The following is a 22,600-nucleotide window of genomic DNA, read 5'->3' on the forward strand; positions in this document are numbered from 1 at the left end:
ATTAAGAGTTTATAAAATAGCCCCCTGAATGTTGTTGAACGTATTTTAGCAATTTATCGCGTCTACGAGATTCGTTTGCCAATTTAATATCGAAGGACGCGTACGTCAAGTTCACGCCCAACTTCTAGGCGACACAATTTATTGCGAGGCTATGGAGTTTTCTTATAGTACTCAAGCTCCCAATATAACGGCGGCGTTTGCCGTTATTTGGGACGGTAGTAAACCATTAGACAATCCTGAAAATATTCATGGTAATATTAAATTAATCCCCTCCATATCCGAGTTAAATTCAAAATGGATTTTATTTTAAAATCAACAACAGTTATGGTATATCGTTGCCAAGGAATGGCACCAAATTGCGGAATGTGTTTGGAATTGCCAGACAAGTACGCGTGCGGTTGGTGCCAAAATAAACCCGGTTCTTGCAAAGTGCAAGATCAATGTAGCAATATTGCCACCTTATGGCTTGATAGGAAACAAACTTGTCCCGATCCCGAAGTCTTAAGGGTATGTTTAATTCCTTCATTAATTAATAGCCTAGGACTTAATTCTGATTTCATCGTGACCTCCGTTGACCTTTACCTTCCATTTGTTTTTGGGGCGTATATTATTAGTTTCACCCGAAAAGTGGTCCTTTAGAAGGTGGAACCAATATTACGATAGAAGGGATTAATTTAGGTCGAACCTTCGAAGATATCGCCAACGGGGTCAGCGTAGCTCATGTCGTCAATGGGGTCAAATTGGGCTCCATTCCGTGTCATCCTCAACGCGAAGGCTACTTGCGAACCACTCAGTAAGTTCAACACACCCTACCACTCTGTGTCTGTACTCTATAATTGACTCTATTACGTCTACGATGCTAATGGTTAAGCCTTGGTTTTGGTTTCTTTCTCTCTTTCTTTATTAGAATTATCTGCCAAGTAGAAAACCCGCAAAACATGACTTCAACAACGAGCGGAAGTTCCATTTCGGGTCCGATCGTCGTTAAAGTTTTAAACGATTACGAAGCGCATTCCAAGGAGTATTATTCCTTCGTTAATCCCAGTATTACTTCCATCAACCCGAGCAAAGGCCCCAAATCGGGAGGAACTCGCCTGCAGATCTGGGGATTGCATATGGACGCCGGAAGTCACGCTGAGGCCTTCTTGGGACCCTTCGATTGTACCGTTATCAAGTAAGATCATTTTGTACATTTAATTCTTCCATCGGACAAAAATAGTTCAAAGTAGGCTTAGCTCTTTCAAAGGACATTAAACAAAAATAGATCAAAGTAGGCTTAGCTCTTTCAAAGGACATTAAACAAAAATAGATCAAAGTAGGCTTAGCTCTTTCAAAGGACATTAAACAAAAATAGATCAAAGTAGGCTTAGCTCTTTCAAAGGACATTAAACTAAAATAGATCAAAGTATCCTCTTTCATCAGACATTAGATAAAAATAGATCAAAGTAGGCTTAACTCTTTCATCGTACATTAAACAAAAATAGATCAAAGTAGGCTTAGCTCTCTCGTCATACATTAAACTAATATAGATCAAAGTATCCTCTTTCATCAGACATTAGATAAAAATAGGCCAAAGTAGGCTTAACTCTTTCATCGGACATTAAACAAAAATAGATCAAAGTAGGCTTAGCGACTCTAATAATGTAAATGGCCTTAGACGCACTTCGAATGTTGCGGAATGTATCACTTCACCATCGCAAAAAGGCGGAACCGAGAAAGTTCGAATGAAGTTTGATCACGGTCAACGTCTCTTCGAAGATTACATGTTCTTATACGTCGAAGACCCTAGAATAGACGAAGTAGAATCGGGTAATTCGGGCCAGAAAGTTCCTAGAGGAATCCCGAGCGGTGGAATCTCCATTACCGTTCGCGGAAGTAACTTGAACGCCGTTCAGGAACCCAAGATGTACGTCGAGTACGAAGGAGTTCAATATAATAGCGTAAGCAAACCTTATTAAACCTTATTTTTGCTGAGTCACGAACGGGCCAAGGCTTAAAATGGGAGTCCCGTTACCCTTTTTCTTTAGACCTGCTTAGCGGTTTCGGCTAACGAAATGAAATGCAGGAGTCCTCAAATTCCCGATAACGTCATGAGATTAAACGACGATGCCGAATTGAGGTTGGATTACGGTTTTCACATGGACAATGTTAAATCGCTGCATAATTTGAGCTCAACACCGCGATTTACCAAGTTCATCATGTACCCTGATCCATATTATCAAAAATTTACCGAGGAACATGGCATCAAATACTACAAGAGCGATTATTTAACTATTAACGTGAGTACCATTTGCGTTTTCTATAACTTCGTTGCATATTGGTCAGGCTTACAAAGGTACTTTTTTCATAAAAAGGGACTTAGCAAGGTAGGTACTTTTTTCATTAAAAGAGTAGTTTTTTTATATATTTTTCGGTAGTTGTTTTTATATATTTTTCGGTAAAGGTTTTTATATACTTTTCGGTAGTTGTTTTTATATACTTTTCGGTAGTTGTTTTTATATATACTTTTCGGTAATTGTTTTTATAAACTTTTCGGTAGTTGTTTTTATATATACTTTTCGGTAGTTGTTTTTATATATACTTTTCGGTAGTTGTTTTTATATATACTTTTCGGTAGTTGTTTTTATAAACTTTTCGGTAGTTGTTTTTATATACTTTTCGGTAGTTGTTTTTATATATACTTTTCGGTAGTTGTTTTTATAAACTTTTCGGTAGTTGTTTTTATATATACTTTTCGGTAGTTGTTTTTATATATACTTTTCGGTAGTTGTTTTTATATATACTTTTCGGTAGTTGTTTTTATATATACTTTTCGGTAGTTGTTTTTATATATTTTTGGCAAAACATCTAGGAAAGGTTTATTTGTTGTCTACCATGACTTAGGAAAGGTTTATTTATTTCCTTGTGTCAGGGTAAAAACCTAGACCGAGCTTCCCAAGAAACGGACGTTATAGTCCGTATCGGTAACGCTTATTGCAACGTGACTTCCTTATCGAAAACGCAATTGACGTGTCGTCCACCGACGTCTCAACCGGCGGCGCGAGATCACTTGGGTAACCCCGATCCCGATAACATTCCCGAAGTCTTAGTCGAAGTCGGCGATTCTTTAAAATTCGTCATTGGCAAATTGAGCTACGATCAACAATTCGCGCAAGACACTTCGCTCTCGAAACCCGTGACGATCAGCGTCATCGTGGGCGGTTGCGTCCTGGTTTTTATCGTCATCATCATCTTGATCGCGTATCGGCGCAAGAGCACCGAAAGTAGTCGCGTCCTTAAGAGTATGCAAGAACAAATGGACGTTCTCGAGTTACGCGTGGCCAGCGAGTGCAAAGAGGCCTTCGCCGAACTCCAAACGGAGATGACCGACTTGACCAGCGATATGACAAGCGGCGGTATTCCCTTCTTGGACTATCGAGCGTACGCCATGAAAGTTCTCTTCCCTAATCTCGAAGATCATCCTGTATTGCGTGAAATGCAGGTAGGAGTGAGTGGATCTTTTTTATTACATGTACCGGTAAATTATTTTCATTCATTCGTTTCTTTCTTCGTTTGTTTAAACAAACATCATTGTTCTTACGTTTAAAACACTCGTCAACGCAAACATCGCGCTGTGTTTTAGCTTATTAACGATGGTCAATTAGCAGTCTTATTCCTGATCAGCGCCACCTACCCATAGCGGCGACTTTGAGAACTACTGTAATCGGAAAGCCAATCAGATGTCGCTAAAATCTGGTGACGTCACTAATGGGCACTCTCGGGGTCTTACCAAAAATGACGTCACCAGATTTTAGCGACATCTGATTGGCTTGCCGTTTATAGTAGTTCTCAAAGTCGCCGCTATGGGTAGGTGGCGCTGATCAGGAATAAGGCTAATTTAATTAGTTCGCGGGGTTTATTAATTATACTTTTAATCTTAATTAAGATTGATCCCGTCAAGAAGGTTTATACCGAAAAGAGTTTGCGCATGTTTGGCCAACTTATCATGAATAAAACCTTCCTTTTACTATTTATACGTACGCTAGAATCAAATCGTTACTTCTCAATGAGAGATCGGTCAGTTTTTACCTTTAATTAATTTTAATTAATCTTAATTAAAGTTAGCATTAATATTATTAACACGGAAATTTAATTAATGTTGTAGAGTAAATGTAGCATCACTGATAATGGTTACGCTACAATCAAAAATGGAATATTGCACAGAGTAAGGGATTAACTTTAATATTTAAAGATAATTAACTTTAATTATAATTAATTTAATTTTTCGTAGCATATTAAAAACGCTGTTAGCCGATCTCATAGAAAAATTTATAGAGGGTAAAGTTCACCCCAAACTCCTCCTTAGACGGTACGTAATTAACTCTTTAATCGTAATTAAATTAAGTTTAATTAAGATTAACTATAATGTTTAATTTATTTATTTCAGAACTGAATCAGTGGCGGAGAAAATGCTTTCCGCGTGGTTCACGTTCTTATTATTTAAGTTTTTAAAGGTAATTAATTTAATTAATTTGATTAATTTTAATTGAGGTGTGATTAATGGTGGGTGGTGTTAATTAATTGTGTAGGAGTGCGCGGGTGATCCTCTATTTTTACTGTATCGAGCGATTAAACAGCAAGTCGACAAAGGTCCAGTTGATGCCATTACCAGCGAAGCCAGATACTCGTTGTCGGAGGAGAAACTTATCAGGCAATCGATTGGGTTTAAGACGATGACCGCCTACATCTCGATGTCTCCTCAAACTATGTACGCTTCCGGTTTGGAAGTTCCCAACGATAGCATCGAGACGCCCGTCAAAGTGCTGGACTGCGACACCATCACGCAAGTGAAAGAGAAAGCCCTGGACGCCATCTACAGAAATACTCCCTTCAGTCAGCGACCCAGCAAAGAGGACCTCGACTTGGAATGGCGGACGGGCACCACCGGTCGACTCACGCTATCCGACGAAGACGCTACCTCAAAACTAGAAGGAGAGTGGAAGAGAGTCAACACTCTTGCTCATTATAAGGTAACACTCCCTTCACCCTTTCAACACTTACACATTTCCTTCAAACCTTGATTAAAATAACGATTTCGTTAAGCCTACTTTGAAATTACGGGTTTTGTTAAGCCTACTTTGAAATTACGGGTTTTGTTAAGCCTAGTTTGGACTACGGGTTTTTGTTAAGCCTAGTTTGGACCACGGGTTTTTGTTAAGCCTACTTTGAAATTACGGGTTTTGTTAAGCCTACTTTGAAATTACGGGTTTTGTTAAGCCTACTTTGAAATTACGGGTTTTGTTAAGCCTAGTTTGGACTACGGGTTTTTGTTAAGCCTAGTTTGGACTACGGGTTTTTGTTAAGCCTAGTTTGAACTACGGGTCTTTGTTAAACCTACTTTGAACTACGGGTTGTTTTTGTTAAGCCTACTTTGAACTACGGGGGTGTTTTGTTAAGCCTACTTTGAACTACGAGGTTTTTTGTTAAGCCTACTTTGAACTACGGGTTTTCAAACGATGGTGACTTAATGTTTAGGTACCCGATGGGGCCTTACTAACTTTGGTGCCTAAACAATCATCCTTATACAACATATCCATAATGTCCGAGAAAGGAGACAAATCTCATAAATACGGTAAATCATTTTATCCTTAACAATTATTAAATCCTTTAAAAACCCATTTTAACTTTATTAAAAAAAAAAAAAACAAAACGTTTTTGCTGTAAAATATCTATAAATTCTCGCTTTAATTTTAAAACGCTTCTTTTCAATTTCTCTCTTTCTCTTTCAAACTCTCTCTCGCTCGCTCGCTCTCTGTCTCACTCTCCACTTTTTCTCACTCAAAACAATTTAAAACCAAAAAAAACCTAAACCAAACACGCAGAAAAAAACGGTAAAAATCTAGGTCTGATTTCATTTCACTATTAAATTAATTAACTCTCTTTAATTTAATTTAATTTAATTTAGTTTAATGTTAATTAGATTAATAACTCCGTTTATTTCGGGGGTGTTTTTTTTTTTAATTTTACGTAGAAACGTTAAATTTCTCTCTGAAAACGAGCCCTCCGTTAAGTAGAGCCACTTCACCTTTACACCATGACCCCGAAGGTGGTTACAAATTGTGGCATCTGGTTAAACACCACGATAACGAGAATAATAAAGAGGGTGAACGAGGAAACAAAATGGTTTCCGAAATTTACCTCACGCGTCTACTCGCCACGAAAGTAATTAAGATTAATTAATATTTTTAATTGGTGTTGGTGTTGTTGTTGGTTTTAGAAGACGCGCTAAGCCTTGGCGGGTATTTTTCGTTTTGTGTAGGGAACGTTGCAAAAGTTTGTGGACGATCTTTTTGAGACGATTTTCAGTACAGCTCACAGGGGAAGCGCGTTACCCTTGGCTATCAAGTACATGTTTGATTTCTTGGACGATCAAGCTCTACAACACGGAATAACGGATCCTGAAGTCGTCCATACATGGAAATCCAACAGGTATGCATCCATCTTCTTCTTCTTCTTAACACATTTCAGTAGCTAAGGATGCGTTTCTCTAATAATAGGTCAAAGTAGGCTTAGCTCTTTCATATTTAGGCGAAAATAGATCAATGTAGGCTTAGCTTTCGTCTTTAGACGAAAATAGGTCAAAGTAGGCTTAGTTCTCATATTTACACAAAATAGATCAAAGTAGGCTTAGATCTTTCGTCTTTAGACGGAAATAGATCAAAGTAGGCTTATCTTTCGTATTTGGACGAAAATAGGTCAAAGTAGGCTTAGGTCTCATCTTTAGACGAAAATAGATCAAAGTAGGCTTAGCTCTCATCTTTAGACGAAAATAGATCAAAGTAGGCTTAGCTCTCATCTTTAGACGAAAATAGATGAAAGTAGGCTTAGCTCTCGGCTTTGGACGAAAATAGATCTAAGTAGGCTTAGCTCTTTCTTATTTAGACGAAAATAGATCAAAGTAGGCTTAGCTCTTTCTTATTTAGACGAAAATAGATCAAAGTAGGCTTAGCTCTCATCTTTAGACGAAAATAGATGAAAGAAGACTCTTTTTGATGGGTGTTGTTAATTTTTCCGCGTGATTTGTTTCAGTTTGCCGTTGAGGTTTTGGGTGAATTTGATTAAGAATCCAAATTTCGTGTTTGACATTCACAAGTCGAATATCGTTGATTCGTGTTTGTCAGTGGTGGCGCAGACGTTCATGGACGCTTGTTCTACTTCCGATCATCGTTTAGGCAAAGATTCGCCCAGCAGCAAACTTCTTTATGCAAAAGATATACCTATTTATAAAGATTGGGTCGAAAGGTAAGCACCACCACCACATCCCACCGACAACTCAATAAAAACCTGTTGTTTTATTAACGTGTACTGAGTTTTTATCACTTTGTATTCAAACAGATACTATCAGGATATCAAAATGATGCCTGCCATTAGTGATCAAGATATGAACGCCATGTTGGCTGAAGAGTCCAGGGTAAGCCTAAATATTTTTGGCCTACTATCTAAGCCTAAATGTTTTGGTCTACTTTCTAAGCCTAAATGTTTTGGCCTACTATCTAAGCCTAAATGTTTTGGCCTACTTACTATCTAAGCCTAAATGTTTTGGCCTACTTACTATCTAAGCCTAAATGTTTTGGCCTACTTACTATCTAAGCCTAAATATTTTGGCCTACTTACTATCTAAGCCTAAATGTTGTGACCTACTATCTAAGCCTAAATGTTGTGACCTACTATCTAAGCCTAAATGTTGTGACCTACTATCTAAGCCTAAATGTTGTGACCTACTATCTAAGCCTAATTTTATGGCCCACTATCTAAGCCTTGGCTCTAAGTAGTTGAAGTCGGGATCATGGCACCATTCTTATTCTTTTTTTATAACCCATTATTTGCAGCTTCACGCTCACGAATTCAACACGAACGTAGCTCTCCTTGATTTGTACAGTTACGCCTTTAAGTATTACGACCAAGTAAGTTTCTTTAAACCTATTTGACCTTTGACCTTGTCTCCAGCCATTTTGATGAAATTTTTAACGTTTTCGCGTCGTATTTTCTTCCATTTTGTTTCGTCTTTTAGCTGATGCAAACGTTAGAAGAGGATGAATTTTCGTGTAAGAACAAACTTCCCAATAAACTTGAGCAAGTGAACGCCATCATGACGGGAGAGGCGGAAGCGTGACAATATGACAACAACTATACGGCCAACGTTTAAACCCTATAAAGTAGTGCGCGTTCGTGACACCGGGAACAAGTGTGTGACACAGCGCGCGTGACGCGGAAAACACCTTCGAAACGTAAAAAAAGCGTGACCAAATGTGATTCGTGATTATTATTGAAAACAGAACAACGGTAAATATCAATTTCACTTACGTAACTTAATTAAAAGTCTTTAAATAAAAAACAAACAAAACTTTGTGACCAAATGGGAGGGAAACATGTGAACGGCAAAACCATTAAACGGTTTAATAAATTGTAACAAGCGCGACTAATTAAGGCGAAATTTATGTAATTAAGGGAAATAATCCGCACCCCCCCCCCCTTCTTTTAATTCTTTTTAATAGTACCGGTAAATTTAAATGTTAAATTAAATTAATTAATTAAACTTAATAAGGACCATTTTTAGTTGTATTGGTTGCAAACAGCGTGCTTTAGTTCAACATTGAGGGGTTTTTTTTCTTTACAAAAATGTGCCATCATAATTGCACGGATTGACCATGATCGGGTTATGATTGACCATGATTGGGTTATGATTGATCCATGATTGGGTTATGATTGATCCATGATTGGGTTATGATTAATCCATGATCGGGTTATGATTAATCCATGATCGGGTTATGATTAATCCATGATCGGGTTATGATTAATCCATGATCGGGTTATGATTAATCCATGATCGGGTTATGATTAATCCATGATCGGGTTATGATTAATCCATGATCGGGTTATGATTAATGCTGATCGGGTTATGATTAATGCTGATCGGGTTATGATTAATGCTGATTGGGTTATGATTAATGCTGATCGGGTAAATTATCGACCCCCGATCGGTAAATGGTAAAATCGCGTTTTAAGTTTTAAAATACGACCAAAAACTCGATAGACGTGTTTTATTTTTAACCTAAAATAGATTTAAAACGGTAAACCATAGTTTAGATAAATTAATTTGCTTAAGAATCCAATTTTGTTTTTTACAATTGTGGTGCTTGTAAATTTGTTTTTTGAAGTCTTTAATTATAAGAAGCTGTGCGTGAAATTTTATAGCGTCTTTTTCTTAAAATAACAACAAGTTTTTAAATGTTCCTAGCAATATTTTTTTAAAAAAATGACAAATTACAAAACTATTTAAAGAAATTTGATATTAAAAAACAACAATTTCATTTCCGAAAATTTTAAGTTCAATTTTTATTTTCGGTTTTTTTAAATAAATAAATAACAAACTTTTTTTAAGTACTTTGCGCTGACGTGTATGTAAAATGAAATTTACGCCAAAAAAACAAGTTTAAAATACAAGAAAACAAAAAAAAAACCGTAAAAATAAATTTGCGCCCGAACAAAAAACACAAATACCGTGTTTTCTTTATTTTAATCCCTAAAAAACAATATTGTTTTTTACGGGGAAAAAGGTTTCAACCCTAAAAAACAACTTTTCCTATTCACTCCCTTAAGAAACAAGATGAAAAAAACAACTCTAATATGTGCGATGATGCTGTGAGTGCGTTTTTTATAAATATTTATAGAGTGTGCTTTTTGATTATTTAAAAAAACAAAAAAACAAAATGGCGCCGATTACGCGGTTAAAAAACAAACTCCACGCGTTTAATAAACTCGGTGTGTGAGTTTAAAATACAGTTTATGTGTTTAAAAAACAAACAAACGTGTTTCGGATTAAGTGGTGCTCGAATGGGGAATAAAAAAACAAGTTTCGGAAAAACAAACTATTAAAAAACAAGTTCATAAACCGCGTATTTAAAAATTAAGTGACGACAACTTTTTAGAAACCAAAAAAACATTTGACGTGAATGTTGAAATAAATCATTTTAATGAATGTGAATAACTGAATATATATAAAAAACAACATTAAAAAACAAAAAAACAAAAATGGCTTTAGCGTTAGTGTAATGGGGTAAAAATTAATACGAATAGGCCTATATTATCTAAAAAACAATTTCCAAGCATTTTCTATTAAAAAAAAGAAACATTGCCCACGTATAATAAACCAAAAAAACATTCCCCCCTCAAAAAACAACTCTTAAAAAACAAAAGAAAACTTAAGTCAATTTCACCTATATAGAAAAAAACAAAATAATAAAAACGAAAGCTTAGAAACAAGTTTAAAATCTGAATTTTGTATTTAAAACTTTTACTGATTTGTATTAAACTTAATTAGACCTAAAAAACAACTTTTGTTATTTACCTTCGGATAAACATTGGTCTCATTGAGCTTAATTCAAATCAGTAAATATTTCTTAAATAACTTCGCGTTTTTAAACTTGTTTTTTTCTCTAAAAAACAAACAAACTGAACATAATATTTAAAGAAACACCAAAAAACAAAAAAAAAAATTAATACCACGGTCTTGTCTACATCTCGGCTAAAAAAAATATTAACGTAAAAAACAAATTTAATAACAGTTTTTGTGCCTACCTATAAAAAAACATTTTTTTCAAAAAAAAAAACAATTAAAAAAATAAAATAGTCGTATGGTATAAATATTTTTAATCTGGGAAAGTGAAAAAGAAAATTAATTATTTTTACGCGCACATTTAAATTTTAATTTAAATTTCCGTGCCTTTTTTAATTTTTAATTTAATAAAAAACAATTTGATTAATTCGCAACCTAAAATAATTTAATTTTAATTGTCTTCCAAAATTTACGCTAAAAAACAACAATTCCATAAATCTCATAAAAACAAAAAAACAAAAAATAACAAACTCGCGATCCCTTTTTAGAAAAAAAAATAATAAAAAAATAAAACATTTTGCAAAATTATTAAACCAAAAAAAAAAAAAAACGTCCATTTTTAGGTAAAGGCGGGTTTTCAGAACTAGAATTTGGACCCTTTTTGAGATAAAAAACAAAAAAAAAATAAATACATTTAATTATAATTTTTTTAATAATAAATTATGGCTTGTGCACAATCACTAGGGTGTCAAAGTTTGAAAAAAAAAAAAATAATAATAATAATTAAAACATAATATTTAAATAAAATTCCCCTTAAATTAAATTAATTTTAATTTTAATTAAATTAAATTAAATTAAATTTAAAATAAAAATCCCAGGGAAATCCTTAAAAGAAGAAGAAATAAAATAGTTCCAACACGAGAAGTTTCATAATTAATTATGAAATACAAGAAAAAAAACAAACGTAGCTCAAAAAAAAAATAAAAATTGTCCATAATATATTATATTATATTCCTTAATTATCAGTACTTTAATTTTAATTAAAATTATCGCACTTTTTCTAAAAAACAAAAGAATTAACTAAAATATACGCTTAATTTCAATTTGCCATTTTTTATTTTATATATAAATATTTTTTTGTGAATTTAGGTACAGACTAAAGTTGATTAATAATTAGAGTCCATTTTGTTGTTTTTTTGAAGTATTTTAAACCATTAATTTTTTCGGTTACATTTTATAATCACCGAGAAAAGGTTGTATTTTAAAAAGATAAAAAAAAAAACAAATTAACATAAAAAAATAACGGTTGCACTATAAAAAAAAAAAGCTCGAGATGTGACCAAAATTGAACTGTGATAATGTTTTTGTACAAAAAATGTTCCGTATATGGTCAGACAAAACAATACAAAAAAAAAGACAAAAAAAACTTAGGTGTTTCTGTAAACGTTGTCAAACTCGTGTCTATAATTATATATAAAAGTATCATACTAAAAAACAATCTCGTTTTTATTCATTTTTCCATTTTTATAGACTAATGGCACTCCATGTTAATTCCCCATAGAGCTTAATATAGTCGAAGGCAGAGGACTGCCATTACCCTATTAACATATTTTTTACGCGCGTTCCAATACAGCCACGTTGCCACGTGCTTTGGAAATTTTCAAATTTCCTTCCTAGAGACTGCGTAACACTCTAAGCGATATGATTGGATCCGGGCACGAGTCACGTGCCTTCACCAGCCAATAGAATCACTCCGTTTACAGTCGGCAACAGGATAAGATAAGAGACCTTGCTCTCTCTCTCTCTCGGCATAGCTCTCGGAATTGATAATTATCTTTAACTATTAATTTACGTGTTTTTTAGTTTTATTATTGGTTTAATTTGGTGCCGGACGATGTTATCTACGATACTGAGTTATTTTTGAAGTTTGCTAAGCGATAATAAGGAGGCAGAGTTTGGATTTCTTCAGTAGTGTCGCGTTAAGCCTTGGCTATTTAAATCAATATGTTATTGTGATTTGTGGTTGTGAAGCTAAAGTTTAGTTACGGTTTGTGTTTGTGTGTTATCTTGGTGTTATAATGAACTTCGGTATCAGATTTCATTTAGTATGACACAAGTATTTAAGTATTTCAATTACTTATTTTCAACTAGTCAAGGTTCGAGTGTCAAAAGAAGCGCAATGGTAAGTGTTTCATTTTTGTTTTACTAATTTTGGGTTTTTTTAACAAACGAGTGTTTTTAACGTGCGGTAACATTGTGAATACTAAATTTGTTTAACAGCCTTCGCAAAATTTAACTAATCGTACTAACGATAACGTAATAACATTCGTGTTAACGTCTTTTTACGAACAAGAGACTGAAATTAGTTTGCCTAAACTTCGCGATGATATGATTTCGTGTTTGATGGATTGTCGCGATTTAAAACTTATCGAAACCGAAACGTTAGAGGTTGATGGCAAAAATAAAGCCATTCATTCCGATTATTACCTTCAAATACTTTGCAAAGCCCAATCTTTGCTTAAAACCCGCCCCGATTTGGAGGGACACTTCGCGGTTTGCAAAAGTTTCACTCAAAACGTTGAAACTTTTGAGAAGTTTGACTCTAAATACAGACCGTGGATGTCCGTAGAAGATAGCAAATATTTTTACAACTTATGTCGTTCAATGCATGATCAAGTCGCTTTGCAAAGCGTCAGTTTCGGAACCCTAGTACATCCGAGTCATACGGAAATCCATCAGTCTATATCTTCAAACGTTCCCCTCAATACTGCACGTTACACCATGGAAGAACTCGCCTGGTTCTTCCATGGTTACACCCCCCAAATCATCGCCAACTTCTTCCACGATGCCAAATACGCCGAGATTAATTTCCTCCAATCAAAAACGAGAATCGAGATCCAATATTCGAGCGTTAGAAGGATTTTTATGTCAGGGACTGACAAATCTTTGGTCATCTACTTGGAAGTTACTCATCCGCCTTTTGCCTTCAATACAAATCCACCCAAAGATTGGAAAGATAACGGAAATCAAGGTTTCGTTTATAAAGAACGTATTCTAACGCCATGGAGTAATAATACCATAGAGCAAGAGGAGGCGCAGTTCCTCAAAGATGTTTTTGGCAAATCAAATATCCTGAAACTGGAATTTGACGTGGATAGAATTATAGGATATCAAGTCGCCTCCAGGATGCATCAACGTTGCGGAAAAATTCCAGTTCATTGGGTTTTAATGAATGAAGGATTTAATTACGATGAACCATCAGAGTTTACGAGTTATTTTAACCTCTCCGCTGATTATTACGGGGATTGCAATAACGTCTCGTTGCCGTTTAATTGCGGTTATTTGCTCAATGCTATCATGCAACGAAATTTCGTCATCAGAATGCAAATCGGACCCGAAAATATGCAAAAGTTTTACAGAACTGTGGAGAAAATGCATAAGGTTTGTTCGTGGAAATATATAGTTTTTCTTTTTGGGAAGAGTTCACGCTGGGTTATCATTGGTCAGGGAAAACATTGAATTGTCAGGGATTTGAAAAGTAAGCCTAAAAAGTGGGGGAATTAAAAAAACTGGCCATAAAGTCAGGGAAAAGTGGTTAAATTTAAAAATAGACCAAAATTTCCGGGGGGGGGGGAAGTGGTTGTTTTTAAAAAATAGGCCATAATTTACGGGAAAAGTCGTTGTTTTTAAAAATAGGCCAAAATTTCTGGGAACAGTCGTTGTTTTTATAAAAAATAGGCTAAAATTTCCGGGAAAATTCGTTGTTTTTAAAAATAGGCTAAAATTTCCGGGAAAAGTCATTGTTTTTAAAAATAGGCCAAAATTTCCGGGAAAAGTCATTGTTTTTAAAAATAGGCCAAAATTTCCGGGAAAAGACGTTGTTTTTTAAAATAGGCCAAAATTTCCGGGAAAAGTCATTGTTTTTAAAAATAGGCCAAAATTTCCGGGAAAAGTCATTGTTTTTAAAAATAGGCCAAAATTTCCGGGAAAAGTCATTGTTTTTAAAAATAGGCTAAAAAGTCGGGGAAATTTTAAAAGTAGACCTAAAATTTCAGTTTTATAGTCAGGGGGAATTTGAGAATTCAAATTGTGGCAACCCTTGTTATAAGCTACTTGTTAATAATACTAAAATAACGCAACTGTAATAAAATCAGATGAACCCTCGATGTCTGGAAGCCGCCTTAACCAAAACCCTGTATCTTCTTTACGACGGAACATTATTAAACTATTTCGGCGTTTTAATAACGCTCTTCGATTACTACGTCTCGGACGAATCGCGAATTGACGTCACCCTCTTGAAGAAACCGCGCAACACTGAAATGATTCGACGCGTCATTTTGACGCCGACCCAAACCATCTTCATGCCACCCGAAATCATGTTCAGTAACCGCGTACTGCGCATGGCCCGACCCGATTACGCCCTCAAAGTCACTTTCAGAGACGAAAATATGCAGGTTAGAAATGAACACACGCGAGTCACGCGGACTGTTCTCCAAAAAGGGACTCCAAATAGGGCCGAAGTGGGGTTTAATGGTTGTCAGGGTTCGTACGAGACCTGGATAAGTCAGGGATAGGACTCTTGTACCAATTCGGTCCTATAATTACCCCCACCCCCTCCCCTTTTTGGAGGACACCGTGTAGGATATCAGGGTTCATACAAACCTGGAAAACAGGGAAAACCTGGAAAAATCAGGGAAATAAACGTAAACAAACAACCCACCCTTTCACTCGTTTAGCTAACCCACCCTTTCACTCTTTTGGCTAACCCACTTTTGATTTTTAACAATAAACTTTGGAGGCTCGTAACTCTGTTTCTACTAGAGATACGGGAATGTCTTTTGAGTATGTTATAGTCCAATTTGTCCCCCATCCAACCATACTAAAAACTTAGCGCTGCGACAAACAGAGGCCGAGTAATTGAGCAAAACGTAAACAAACAACCCCCTCCATAGGAATAGCATTAGACCCAACTTTGGAGGCTCGTAACTCTGGTTCTACTAGAGGTACGGGGATGTCCTTTGAGTATGTTATAGTCCAATTTGTCTCCCATCTAACCATACTAAAAACTTGGGGCTACGACAAACAGGGGCCGAGTAATTAAGCAAAACGTAAACAAACAACCCCCTCCATAGGAATAGCATTAGACCCAACTTTGGAGGCTCGTAACTCTGGTTCTACTAGAGGTACGGGGATGTCCGTTGAGTATGTTATAGTCCAATTTGTCTCCCATCTAACCATACTAAAAACTTAGAGCTACGACAAGCAGGGGCCGAGTATTTAAGCAAAACGTAAACAAACAAACCCCTCCATAGGAATAGCATTAGACCCAACTTTGGAGGCTCGTAACTCTGGTTCTACTAGAGGTACGGGGATGTCCTTTGAGTATGTTATAGTCCAATTTGCCCCCCATCTAACCATACTAAAAACTTGGGGCTACGACAAACAGGGGCCGAGTAATTAAGCAAAACGTAAACAAGCAACCCCCTCCATAGGAATAGCATTAGACCCAACTTTGGAGACCCGTAACTCTGGTTCTACTAGAGGTACGGGGATGTCCTTTGAGTATGTTATAGTCCAATTTGTCCCCCATCCAACCATACTAAAAACTTAGGGCTACGACAAACAGGGGATGAGTAATTACGCAAAACGTAAACAAACAACCCCCTCCATAGGAATAGCGTTACACTAAACTTTGGAGGCTCGTAACTCTGGAAAATTCAGGGAAGTATGTGGGGAAAAGCCTGGAAATCTCAGGGAAATTTGTTTTCCAAAAGTTGTATGAACCCTGGATATGCCTTTAGTAATTAAGATTTGAATTAACGCCTGCACGGTGGTCCATGTCTTAGAAACTCGCGATGACCAACTTCTGTTCGAAAGAAATCCACGAATCGGCCATAAAAATGCCCATGAGTGGTCAGTTTGAGGTTTACACTAGAAAGTACGAACTGTTGGGTTGGTCAAATTCGCAACTTCACGATCATAGCGTTTGGATGTACGCCCTCGATGACGAACAAGATGACGTCGCTACCATCCGTAAAATGATGGGGGATTTTAGCTCGATTAAAACCGTCTCCAAGTACATGGCCCGCATGGGACAGTGTTTTACTAGCACCGAGGAAACGATCTTGGTACCCAATAATAGGCAATACGTCAAGACCGTCAAGGACATCGAGAGAGAGGACCCCAAAATAAAAGTGAGTGGCTAGCTGGTTCACTTCCGCCCCCAGTTGCTGTTGGGGTAGGCGTGACCGTACAGGGATATGTCTGATGGCCTCTTTACGTCTATTTCAAGGGCAAAATTTACTGTTTTTCGGATGGAATTGGTAAAATTTCGCGTAAACTTTTGGATCGCGTTTGCGAAAAGATCAAGGTCGGCGGTGGTAATAGACAACCGTGCGCTTTGCAAATCAGATATGCCGGTTATAAAGGCATGTTACTCCTGGACACCGATCTTTACAACGAACATATCGTCTTCAGAGAGTCCATGAAAAAATTTCCTTGCTCCGAAAACGAGAATTATTACTTGGAAGTCGTTAAATACAATAAACCCAGTCAGTACAACGAATTATTGAGCAATTAGAGGATGATAAGTTAAATTAATATACGCGTTACCTTTTAAGCGCCCGTTTATTTGAACAGACCCATGATCTCCATTCTGGATCAGTTAGGTGTCCCCTACGACCAATTCGCCTCCCTTCAGGATAAAATGTTGAAGAGAGCCACCGTTATGTTACTTGACGAGGAAAAAGCCGCCAATTACTTGAGTTCCCGTTGCCAATTGCCCGGGTTAGAGTATAAGAAATTGGCCGAAGCCGCGGCCGGATTGACCGTTGACCCCTTCTTTAGGTCTATGTTGCTAAATTGCCATAAAAGCACCATTGGTATGTTTAAAAAATTTTTTTGCCTTTTTGAATTTGACGCGTTGCGATTTGGTTTTACTAAAATACGTTTTTCTCAAAAACGGATTGGTCAATGGTCACTAAACTTTGACCAGTGATAGTCCTATACGCGGTTAATGCATTTCTATCTTCAAATTATATTTAAGTTAATTAGATTAGGAGTTATTAATTATTTTAATTATAATTGACGCTAATGTTAGGTATTAGTTTTACTAAAATACGTTTTTCTCTAAAACGGAATTTTCAATGGTCAGTAAATTTTGACCAGTGATAGTCCTAAACGTGGCTAACACATTGCTATCTTCAAATTATTTTTAAGTTAATTACATTAGGAGTTATTAATTATTTTAATTGTATTTGACGCTAATGTTAAGTCTCTAGGAAAACTTTGACAACGAAAAATAAAATTTTAATTTCAGCTAAAATTAAAACTAAGTGTAGTTACGAAATCGACATGTCAAAAGGTCGTACAATGTTCGGGGTCATGGACGAATATGAGAAATTAGAATACGGTCAAGTTTTTGTTCAGTTTTCAACAATTGACCCTGATACGAATAAAGCTAGGGTTCAAAAACTTTTGGGTAATCAAAAATTAACTTAATCGATTTAATTAGGCCTTAATTAACAACGTAACACGCGAATAGGCAAAGTTATGGTCACGAAAAATCCTTGCATGCAAGCGGGCGATATCAGAATATTTAAAGCGGTCGACGTTCCCGAATTACGTCACGTCGTCGATTGCATCGTTTTCCCGCAAAAAGGCAAGAGACCCCATCCCGACGAAATGGCCGGTTCCGACCTTGACGGGGACGAGTATACGGTCATCTGGGACCAGAATCTCTTTTTCAGTCGCAACAGAGAACCAACGAATTTCCCAACTCCCCAAGGAAGACAAGTTGAACGCAAAATAACGGTATGCCATTCATTTCTTGGGATTTTGAGGGGGCGTGGCTTTATTCTGGGAGGGCGTGTTTTTTAATTTTGAGAGGCGTGGTTTTATTTTGGAAGGGCATGTTTTTTAATTTTGAGGGGGCGTGGTTTTATTCTGTAAGGGCGTGTTCTTGGTATTGAGGGGCTCGGTTTTATTCTGGAAGGGCGTGTCTTTTAATTTCGAGAGACTCTTAACTTTATACAGGAAGACGATATAATTAATTTTTTGATCCGCTACGTGAGAAACGATATCGTTGGTAAAATCGCCAACGCTCATTTGGCAATTTCCGATAAAGAATCGATCTTTTCGCCAATCGCGGCTTCTTTAGCGCAAAAATACAGCTACGCCGTTGATTTTGCCAAATCGGGGGAAGTTAAAACGATGGATGCCAAGGAAAGACCTCGAGCCTTTCCCGATTTCATGGACAGACAAGGAAAAAGCTACAAATCAAAGAGGGCTCTCGGCTTTCTTTATCGAACTTGTTGCCAATTCGAGAAGATTACCGCTAATTATACCATCGCTTATCAGAATATCAAGGTCAGTAACTTCAACTTTATTTCTTTCATTCTTTCTTTCTTTGTCGCTTGTTTAATGGCAATTTCATTTAAATTTAAATGCTATTTAATGTTATTACTTTGCGAAATGTTATTTCTACGCGTAAGACTTAAATATTTAACGTTATTTCTGCGCGTATCTCTTAGTTTTATAAAGTTATTTCTGCGCGTAAGGTTTGCTTTTATAATTTTATAATGTTATTTCTACGCGTAAGTATAGTTTTTAATGTTATTTCTACGCGCAAATGTAGTTTTATTATGTTATTTCTACGCGTAAGTATAGTTTTTAATGTTATTTGTAGCGTAAATATAGTTTTATAATGTTATTTTTACGTGAAACGCTTATTTTTACGATGTTATTTCTATGCTTAAGTGTTAATTTTATGATGTTATTTCTACACGTAAGTACATAGTTTTATGATGTTATTTCTATGATTTCTGCGCGTAAGTGTAGTTTTATAATGTTATTTATGTGCGTAAGTAGTTCTATAATGTTATTTATGTGCGTAAGTAGTTCTATAATGTTATTTCTACGCGAAAGGCTTAATAATAAGCGAGCAAAAATAAATTGTTGTTGGATAACAAGGACTCCCACGCAATAGCCGCAATCTAATAGAGGAACCCCCCCTTAAGTAACTAACTGAACTGAACTTTAGATCGACCCTGGTTTCATCTACGATGGTTGGGAAGAATACTTGGAATCGGCTCAACACGCCCGTAAACGTTACAACGCCCGCTTGAACAGTCTCTTGTCCTGGTACGGTTTGAAGCACGAAGTCGAGGCTCTAACCGGAAACATCACCAAAGTGAACGGGGGCAGCCTCTTAGAAAAAGAAATCTTCGTCATCCGGCAACTGGTGGCCAGATACGTCGAGGAATTATGGTCCGATTTCGAACAAGAGTTCGAGGAAGAATTCGAGGACGATCTCGATGTCGCCATCTCCCAATTGAACCTCAACAACGACGAAAGACATTTGTACCCCAAGAAGAAACTACAGAAAGCCTCGGCCTGGTACTACGTCACTTACGGCGATACCAATTCGACCATCTTGAGTTTTCCATGGGTTGTCTCGAAGTACTTGGCCGCCATCAAGAAGAACAAATCCGGAGTCAATCTTGGCCAACTCAAACCCGTCAACCCTATCGTGGAAAAGTTGAACGCCGACCTGATGACCGCCCACGTCATCAGCCAGTTACCACCCGAATGTCCCGAAACCCGAGAAATCGCCTACAATTTGGCCACGAGGGGACGAAGACTGACGGAGGAAGTAATTGAAAATGCCAAATTGGCCTACAGAGTTCTACGCAAATGGGCCGAGACGCAACGATTACTCGAACCGGGAACATATTTAGCGGATACTAAGCCTTTGCATCGATTGTTTAGCGATTACTTGAAGAAAGTCGAGGAGGAGAAGGGTCAGGGTCAGGTCGAGGACAAGGCCATAAAACTTGTCCTGGATTTCCTATCGTTCTGTTCGTACTTACCCTACGTTTCCGATAAACCCAACTTGCTCTTGCACGAACGCGAGCTCTTAAACAGTCCCATCAGGCAGTTCGGTTACCGCGCCATGCAAGCCATTCATTCCGTCAGCGTTAACAATACGTTCGAGGAATTTGGCATCGTCGGAGAAGGAGTCGAGACGCGAGTCATTGTCGAAATGGAACCCTTCAAGATCCCCATCGAATTCATCGAGAAGGGAAGAACCACCGGGTTTATTCGAGAACGGAAGCAAATGAAATCTATTTCCGGCGTCGACGAAGTTCAAATTCGAAGCGTCACTGATAAAAAGATCGCCATTATCACGGCCACTGGTACCATCACCAATATTAGGTTCCTAGAGGATTATCTCACCAAAGAAGCGGAGAAATTGGAAGAAGAGATATGAATTTCAATGTTCTTATGACGTTAAAGGGTTCCGGAAGTCGCCGCATTGTCGCGAGCTACCATGGCAACTGATAACGCGATCGACTCTCGCTGAACACTTTTAAACTATCAAAATACGTGCCAATATATGATATGATACCATGTACCTTTACTTTTATTATGAAATAAAAACGATTTACTATTTTTGTTAATTAAAAAGTTGGTCTTCTTAAGTTAAGTGAATGGAATACTTGCCAATTGAAATACCTTGGTTATAATGGTGTGATGTCGGCTCGCGCCAACCCAACTTCACCTTCACTACTGCCTGCGCGGGGTAATTGATGCCTGGTAAGTGGAAAACTTTATTTTTAGGTCAAAATAGGTCATTCATTGCGAAGTAGTCCAAAAAGGTCGTTTTTGACGCGAAAAAGGTCAAGCTAAACGAATGAGAGGGTGTGTTAGCTAAACGACTGAGGATCAGGGGTTAGCTAAACGAATGAGAGGAGGGGTTGGCTAAACGAGTGAGATGGTGGGTTAGCCAAACGAGTGAGATGGTGGGTTAGCCAAACGAGTGAGAGCTAAAAGACTGAGAGGGTGGGTTAGCTAGACGAGTGAGATGGTGGGTTAGCTAGACGAGTGAGAGGGTGGGTTAGCTAGACGAGTGACAGTTTGGGTTAGCTAAACGAGTGACAGGGTGGGTTAACTAAACGAGTGACAGGGTGGGTTAGCTAGACGAGTGAGAAGGTGGGTTTGCTAAACGAATGAAAGGGTGGGTTAGCTAAACGAATGAGAGGGTGGGTTAGCTAAACGATGCTGTTTTATTGTGTTTTTATGCTGTTATTGTGTTTTATTCTGTTTTATTGTGTTTTTATGCTGTAATTGTGCTCTACGCTGTTTTATTGTATTTTTATGCTGTATTACTGTTTTACTGTGTTTTTATGCTGTAATTGTGCTCTATGCTGTTTTATTGTATTTTTATGCTGTATTACTGTTTAACTGTGTTTTTATACTGTATTATTATGTTTTATTCTGTTTTTACGCTGTAAGCAAACACCAACGGGAAGCACCGGACGCCTTTGCCTGCTCTAGTTTGAAGTACAAGATCCACTATATCAAAAGTCCATAACGGAACAGTTGAGTCGAATATGTTGACATGACACACTCTCAATAAACGGAATAAATGACTTTAACCATTGAAATTTTGCATACAGTATCAAAGTTATAATGATTGATTACACATTTTAGAAAGTATTTTAATTATTAATTTTTAATAAATCCAAATGTATCAAAAGTTATATATTTCGAAATAAAATATTGCATTAATATTTATAAGTATATTTATTTATTTTTAATCGTAAGCTTACAAATTATATTTAGTGCTAAGGTATAGCAACTTGATTCGTAACCTCTGAATTAGAGTATGATTAAAGTGCTTTCTCAACATGAACCGAATATGTTTACATGACACACTCTTAATAAACACTCAGAATAAATGACTTTAATCAATGAAAACTTTGAAGACAGCATCAACGCTATAATGAATGATTTTAGGCAAAGTACATTGACGTAGAAGTCACGCAAAAAGGCACAAACTAAAGTATTTACCTTAATGCTGTGTGATTTCGTTTACATGTGGTAGTGAACGGATTAATCAGACTCGGTCACGTGACATGACGTCATATCCGGTGACGTGCCATGACGTCATATGCTATGCTAAGCTAAGCTATGCTATGCTAAGCTAAGCTAAGCTATGCTAAGCTAAGCTATGCTAAGCTAAGCTAAGCAATGCTATGCTAAGCTAAGCTAAGCTAAGCTATGCTATGCTAAGCTAAGCTAAGCTAAGCTAAGCTAAGCTATGCTAAGCTAAGCTAAGCTATGCTATGCTTAGCTAAGCTAAGCTAAGCTATGCTATGATAAGCTAAGCTAAGCTATGCTAAGCTATGCTAAGCTAAGCTAAGCTAAGTTAAGCTATGCTAT

General features: G+C 36.9%; 2 protein-coding genes across 6 annotated transcripts in view; both read left to right on the forward strand.

Annotated features, from left to right (window-relative positions):
* The window catches only part of PlexA (plexin A), a 138,817-nt gene extending 126,944 nt beyond the window's left edge, over positions 1–11,873 (forward strand). For 3 of the 5 annotated variants that reach the window (XM_089846868.1, XM_089846867.1, XM_089846869.1), the window contains 19 exons: positions 50–251; positions 323–507; positions 615–793; positions 908–1,174; positions 1,658–1,940; positions 2,028–2,279; positions 2,912–3,517; positions 3,926–4,056; positions 4,145–4,204; positions 4,271–4,348; positions 4,427–4,493; positions 4,569–5,009; positions 5,515–5,611; positions 6,011–6,201; positions 6,299–6,468; positions 7,069–7,281; positions 7,375–7,450; positions 7,869–7,943; positions 8,051–11,873. In XM_089846868.1, the coding sequence (XP_089702994.1) occupies positions 50–251; positions 323–507; positions 615–793; positions 908–1,174; positions 1,658–1,940; positions 2,028–2,279; positions 2,912–3,517; positions 3,926–4,056; positions 4,145–4,204; positions 4,271–4,348; positions 4,427–4,493; positions 4,569–5,009; positions 5,515–5,611; positions 6,011–6,201; positions 6,299–6,468; positions 7,069–7,281; positions 7,375–7,450; positions 7,869–7,943; positions 8,051–8,152 (3,675 nt within the window). In that variant the 3' untranslated portion in view covers positions 8,153–11,873. The remainder of the gene's footprint in view (positions 1–49; positions 252–322; positions 508–614; positions 794–907; positions 1,175–1,657; positions 1,941–2,027; positions 2,280–2,911; positions 3,518–3,925; positions 4,057–4,144; positions 4,205–4,270; positions 4,349–4,426; positions 4,494–4,568; positions 5,010–5,514; positions 5,612–6,010; positions 6,202–6,298; positions 6,469–7,068; positions 7,282–7,374; positions 7,451–7,868; positions 7,944–8,050) is intronic. The other 2 variants (XM_089846870.1, XM_089846871.1) reach the window with 2 other exon arrangements.
* Positions 11,874–12,120: 247 nt separating this feature from the next.
* Positions 12,121–20,842, forward strand: LOC149653910 (uncharacterized). Its single transcript, XM_089846873.1, has 10 exons — positions 12,121–12,557; positions 12,656–13,816; positions 14,530–14,829; positions 16,222–16,569; positions 16,668–16,926; positions 16,996–17,256; positions 17,694–17,855; positions 17,919–18,187; positions 18,410–18,742; positions 19,416–20,842. The coding sequence occupies exons 1-10, from the start codon at positions 12,483–12,485 to the stop codon at positions 20,643–20,645; spliced, it is 4,398 nt and encodes a 1,465-aa protein (XP_089702999.1). The 5' UTR covers positions 12,121–12,482; the 3' UTR covers positions 20,646–20,842.
* The last annotated feature ends 1,758 nt before the right edge of the window (positions 20,843–22,600 follow it).

This window comes from Phalangium opilio, unplaced genomic scaffold, assembly GCF_054372755.1.
Source record: "Phalangium opilio isolate 3A_F unplaced genomic scaffold, DU_Popi_V2 ptg000081l_1, whole genome shotgun sequence".
Lineage (NCBI taxonomy): Eukaryota > Metazoa > Arthropoda > Arachnida > Opiliones > Phalangiidae > Phalangium > Phalangium opilio.